At 54.8% G+C, this 5,656-nt stretch overlaps 2 protein-coding genes across 2 annotated transcripts; both read right to left on the bottom strand.

Annotated features, from left to right (window-relative positions):
- Positions 1-1,043: 1,043 nt before the first annotated feature.
- Positions 1,044-4,964, bottom strand: Pmar_PMAR025488 (hypothetical protein; the record flags this gene model as incomplete). The annotated part of the gene is made up of 6 exons (XM_002777483.1): positions 1,044-3,044; positions 3,095-3,131; positions 3,645-4,025; positions 4,077-4,295; positions 4,349-4,671; positions 4,797-4,964. The coding sequence occupies 6 exons, from the start codon at positions 4,962-4,964 to the stop codon at positions 1,044-1,046; spliced, it is 3,129 nt and encodes a 1,042-aa protein (XP_002777529.1).
- Positions 4,965-5,283: 319 nt separating this feature from the next.
- Pmar_PMAR025487 (hypothetical protein) lies at positions 5,284-5,565 on the bottom strand (the record flags this gene model as incomplete). Its single annotated transcript, XM_002777482.1, has 1 exon — positions 5,284-5,565. The coding sequence occupies one exon, from the start codon at positions 5,563-5,565 to the stop codon at positions 5,284-5,286; it is 282 nt and encodes a 93-aa protein (XP_002777528.1).
- Between the last annotated feature and the right edge of the window lie 91 nt (positions 5,566-5,656).

Below are 5,656 nucleotides of genomic sequence, written 5' to 3'. Positions count from 1 at the left end.
TTTCACAGTGTTTTCATTCCTGAGAGATATCAGTGGTGAATCACGCTAGACACATTCACATGGTTGCAGTCTTTGAAAATCTATGAGCAACTGGAGTTCCTCCGCTGTGACCGACACTTCGAATCATGTGCGCTCTCCATTAAATCATCTCCATGAAAACAGTAGTCAGAGAAGTCGGCACCACCAGGATGATGAGAAGACCCGCCAGCTCGAGGATTCCAGGAGACCACAACCGCGTAGAGCGGGACACTGACCGACGAGGCCCACACCCCAGAAACGTCAGCATCATAAATAGCCGGAGCATGCAGCGGCGGCAACTCATCGAAGTCACATAACCAGGAGCAATGCATCGACGTCGCCATGCTAGGTTCTCTGAACCTGGTGAACTCTACCTCCCCAGAGTGTTGTTTCCTTGACCCACTCGCTCCAGGATAGGGATGATGAGCTTTCGTCTTTTACGGCGTTCACAACCCTCAGCCTACGGAGCTCGTTTGCTTGCATCGCTTCCCCACCAACTGGAAGCAGTAGTGACGTGGCCTCGCCATTGTGACCAAGGTAAGAGAGCTGATACCATAACATCGTTACAGTGACAACACGATACAGTAGAAAGCACGCAGATGGAAACGAAGGGCGCAGCTTTAAATAGGACACTGGTCTCATCAAACAGTAATCCCTTGAAGTAATCAGGGCTAATGGTATAGCGGGCGCATAGGGTCAACGACCATGTCCCTCAAGGCGTCTTGGAAGTGCCTCAGCCAGTTGGCGAGGTCCTCTCGAGTGTAGTCCGGCTGACGGCATTTGAATCTCAGAGCCCAGGAACATCGACTTGTCTGGTCACAAGCAATATCCATCGCCCTCGTCGCAGAAACAGAACTCCCTTGAGGGAGCGGTATGATATTCAAGTTCTGCTCGAACCGTCCAGAGGTGTCCGTCTCCGAAGGGAACTGTGCCGGTAGGAGGTTCACCAGGAGCCGCTCACAGCTACTCAGAGGAGTCGGGATGGTCCATCGACGGAACTTGATAATGTGCCGTAATGTTAGGACCTAAGGATGCACATTAAAGCTCCAAACCAATGCTAACAGCCGTACCAAATTGAGGACGCTGGTCGCACAGGGTTGCCCGTTGTCTTCGGGGACGTCCTCCAATGGTATGTCGATATTCCTAAGATCAGCGAATAGGCCCACCAGCTGGTGCTCAGTGGGTCCATCCCTCAGAGGTACCACCAGAGTCGCCTTGGCTACTCTGCGCCATCCCCTCTCCCTCACAGACGCCAGGACAATTGCCGCCAGGAGTACCACGTCCAGAGGGGCTCCTAGTCTACGACCAACACTGTGGAGTACCAGATGAATAGATGGTAAAAGCTTCACACAGTGACCGAACCCTTGCTGAGGCACCGTAGTGTGGTCCACGGTATAGCAAGGGTAGAGGGTGTCACCATGAAGATCTCGTGCTCTGTCCATTAGAGTTCGCCTCAGCCGTCCACTTTGGACCTGAGCTCCTGAAACCCGTAGGGGTGGTAGTAGTCGATTCCGTGGGCCCCTATGGGAGCCTCTTCTAACCGCCGCATAAGCCTCGTTGAGGTCACTGAGTAAAGGGACCACACTGAAGCCATCAGAAAAGGCATGTGTGACGAAGACTCGAACGAAGGTCCGCACTGGTCCACAGCCATCGAGGCTCTCATCGAGCTGTACGATATCTATTCCCAAAGGGGACCGGAACCCGTGCCTCTTCTCAGAGTGGACCCAGCGTCTCAGAGCCTCTCGAGAATTGAACTCCCTCACTCTCACCGAACCAGGGCGCCCCTCTACTGAAGGGGTGATATGTATACGACCCCACAGCGGCCAGAGTACCCAACGACCCACTGCATACGCGATAGCAGCTATCCAAGAGAAAAAGCGACCCCCTTTAGTCAGAGCCATGTACTTGACCATGCCTTGGACAGACAGACCCTCGTTCATGAAGGTGTAGTAGCCGATACCAATATCGTTACTAACCCTCATAGAGGCCTGTCGAGAGACCACCGCTTGGACCGCTGCCTGTAGGGCGAACAGGTCCACCTCCTCTTCTTCTTCCTCCTCGCTGCCGCGGCCGCCGCTACCGCCATGCCACTCCAACATCCAAGCACATACTCCTTGCCACCCCCACACCTGCACAGGTATACCAGCAGCTTTGGGGCCACGGCGGCCCGTAGGGTCAACACCAGTGACCCCATCGAGGATCCTCGACAATTTCTCTGTCCACTTCCCACCATCACCCTCTCCCTCGTCCTCCTCCTCGTCACCCCCTAACCCTCCAGCGACGCTCTTTGCCTCAACCACAGCGACTAAGTCGTTCACACTGCGGCACTTGAGGACATCTCCCACTGTGAGGAGGAGCCCGGTCATCCTGAGCTCCGTCCTAATACTGTGGGCGAGCTGGACAGCTCCTAAGGAGTCTATACTGGACACCACATCAGCGTCGAAGTCTTCTATACTGAAAGTCAACTGCCTTTCCACCAACAGGGCCAGCCTCTTTGCCAACGGCTTGGCACTCTTCAACTCTACCTTGGGCTCAGCCTCTACACTCACCGGCGCATCCTCTTCACCCCCCGCATACCACTCCTCGTCCACATCACTATCACTGGACTCGTCATCCCCAGCGCCCAGTGTTGGTGTGGTCGACGTCTCGGACACTTCCAACTGGCCTCCCACCGACGTCGAGGGGCTCCTCAGCTGCCTCCTTTCCTCCTCCTCCAACATCCCCTTAGCCGTAGCATAATCCTCCCCTTCCAACACCAACCCATCGTATCGTCCTGCATACCATCTATCGATATTCTCCACAGCCTCTCGTCGCATCTCGGCCCACTGCTGCGTTGATATCTGTATCGTCGACGGCAGTGGGCACTCTCTAGGCTCCTCCTCTGCATCCATCCACGAGTAGTAGTACGACTCTTCGTACCCACTGGCCTTCTCCTCTCCAACCGTCCTTCTACTATCGAATATACCCTCAACACCACCCTCCTCACGGTCACGACAGTGTCGCAGATCTCGAGGGGATACAAGCACCTGAACATTGCCATTATCGAACCAACCATACCGCTCCTCTTCCAACTCACACTATCCATGAGGAACTCTTCCCTCTCAACCCCGCTTCTACAGGAGCGCCGAGTCCTCCCCTTCCTACATTCAGCCAGGCCATATAGTCGTAGATCCACCGAGCAGTTCCTCAGCCACGATGGTACCCAGCGTCGAGCTCCTGGTTCGGAGGTCCAATCAGCTACCCAAGAGTCCTTCTCAATGCTACGGCCAATAGTAGTCCACCATAACACGTTGAACTGCACTACCAATACCACTCCATGGACACATCGTCGCCAGAATGATAGGTCTCTAGAGCACTGGTCGAGCCGAGGGAAGGCCTTGCCCAACCATAGACCAGAGGAGACCACGACCACCCCTTGCCACGACCAACACCATACCGCTGAGGAGGACACCAAACCCATGGCCCACAGGAGGCCCCCCGTAAAGAGGAGGCTGGCCACGACCCCACCGATGCCAGGGACTTTACATTTTGTCCACCGGTCGAGTTGCTTCAACTCACTCGCAAAGAAATGCAGTACCCAAAAAATAGCAGCCAAGGCGGAGCGAAGCAGACGACGAAACCCCGACCCGTCAGCCACATATGGAGGCATACTCTTTTCCAATGTTATCCATATGTTACCGTCCACCATAAAGAACACCCAATAGGTCATGTTGAAGTGGGCCGCAAGGAACATACCAGTGAGGCCAAGGGCCAGATAGTAGACCACAGCTATTGTGAGAGTGATGATGGACCACCGAGCGAGATACCCAAAGCATCTGGCAACCTCCACTTCCGTAGCCGCTGGTACGATATCATCATCCCTGACCATCCCCAGCAGTGAACGACGGTCTATCTTGCAGGTAGCTGAGTGCCGTGGGAGGGTCTCCAGTGCTAGCCAATGAACTCGAACGACGTTGCCGCTGGGGAGGAGCCTCTGGACCTCAGCCGTTGTGGCCAGTCGGAAGGGCCTACAACAACGACGACCCTCTAGACCGCCCTTGCTGCCTTGCTGGACTTACTTCATTATAATAAAGGCATGTACAGAGGCCCTTTCTCCATCATGTTGAAATCTTATCCCTCCTAGCCTTTCCTCAACGCCATACTCTTGAGTCTGCTGCTCTTGCTGTAGCAGTACCGCCTCCTTGATACAAGGCAAGGCCACTATTTTCTCCTGTAGAGCCTCCAAGTCGACCCATTGGCCCCCCAACTTGATGAACATATCGCTACGCCCAAGGTACCTGGGGACACCGGAAGGTATACAACCTTCCCCACGAGGACCACCTCGCCCTACCTCAGCGTTTCTACTGAGCCTTGGGACCGCCATTGCAACACTTGAATGAGGTCCTTAGTGCGGAAGAACCGTCCATCACCGGTGTCCAAGAAGAGCCCCTGGTTCTCAGCCGCCTCGATGTACCCTGTTTCGGTCACACTGGGGCCTGCTAGGAGTAGCTCTCCCTTGGTTAGGCCAGTGGTGGTCTCATCCTCGGAAAGAGTCGTCACACGCACCCCTGGCACGACGGTGAAGACCGGCCCAGTGGGGGTGGATGGAGTGACCACCCGATACATGCTGAGCCAATACTCGGTGGCTACCAGCAGCTCTATAACAATTGGTATCTGGACAACATGTAATAAACCCAGCCATGGCTAAAGGAGGGCCAAACACACTGGCGGTTTCAAAACCGCTACCCCGGTTCGATTCCCACACATGTCGTTTCTCCCCCACTCGCGCCGAAGCTCACCTTAGCACTCCACTCATCGCCAATCACTGCCGTCAGCTTCTCACCCCATGTAAAGACTGCGATGAGGCTCTCCTGCACCTTCTCGTCCAGAGTGGTAGCCGCCAGTTGGCTCGGGACAACCCCAATGACGTTGATTTCAAGTCGTGTTATCATCGTTCTAAGATCCATACTTGCCATACCATCACAGAGGGAACTTCTAGATGACGTATCCACCATCACCAAACAGCCTCTCAACGCCAAGGAGAGCGACAGCTGACCAATGCATGTAGCCCCCCAATAAGATGAGGACTGCTGAAGCACTCGGGGTCCCCTCAGCAGTAGCTCTCCGCGGCGGGACTCGGGGACGATTAGAGGATATGATACGAACTCGTGAGCCAGCATGCCTTGGGAAACTACTGCACATTTCGACGCTTTCGTCGTACCCCCAGTGTAGAGTAGACTGACAAGACGCATAAATGACAGCGGAGCGAAGCAGATGTACCAAAACTCACCATAATGGGGATTCCCTCTTCACAGACTGCAAAGGCTCCAAGGGTTCGTTAGGATCAATTTGCGTCGCTCCGTCGAGCAACGAATTAATATCGACAATCTTGCTGGTACCAACACTGACAGCCAGGTCGATGGTTTCTCTAGGCGTACTGGTCTCGTCCACGACCAAGACGGCCGGTCGTATGCCATTCAGAATAGCAGAGTTACGGTCTCTAGTAGTAGCGGCGATCTTCCTAATTTCTCCCTCATTTTTGGTATTGGCATGCAGGTCCTGGACCATCGGTACGAAAGGAACCCCCAGCACCGATGCAGCCACGCACACCGCAACCCAGCGAGGCCCACGAGGGGCACACAAGCCCACCGACAGAGAG

The sequence above is a fragment of the Perkinsus marinus genome (genome assembly GCF_000006405.1).
Source record: "Perkinsus marinus ATCC 50983 genomic scaffold scf_1104296951630, whole genome shotgun sequence".
Lineage (NCBI taxonomy): Eukaryota > Perkinsozoa > Perkinsida > Perkinsidae > Perkinsus > Perkinsus marinus.
The sequence above is the reverse complement of the archived record's forward strand: the minus strand, read 5'-3'. Positions and strand labels throughout refer to the sequence as shown.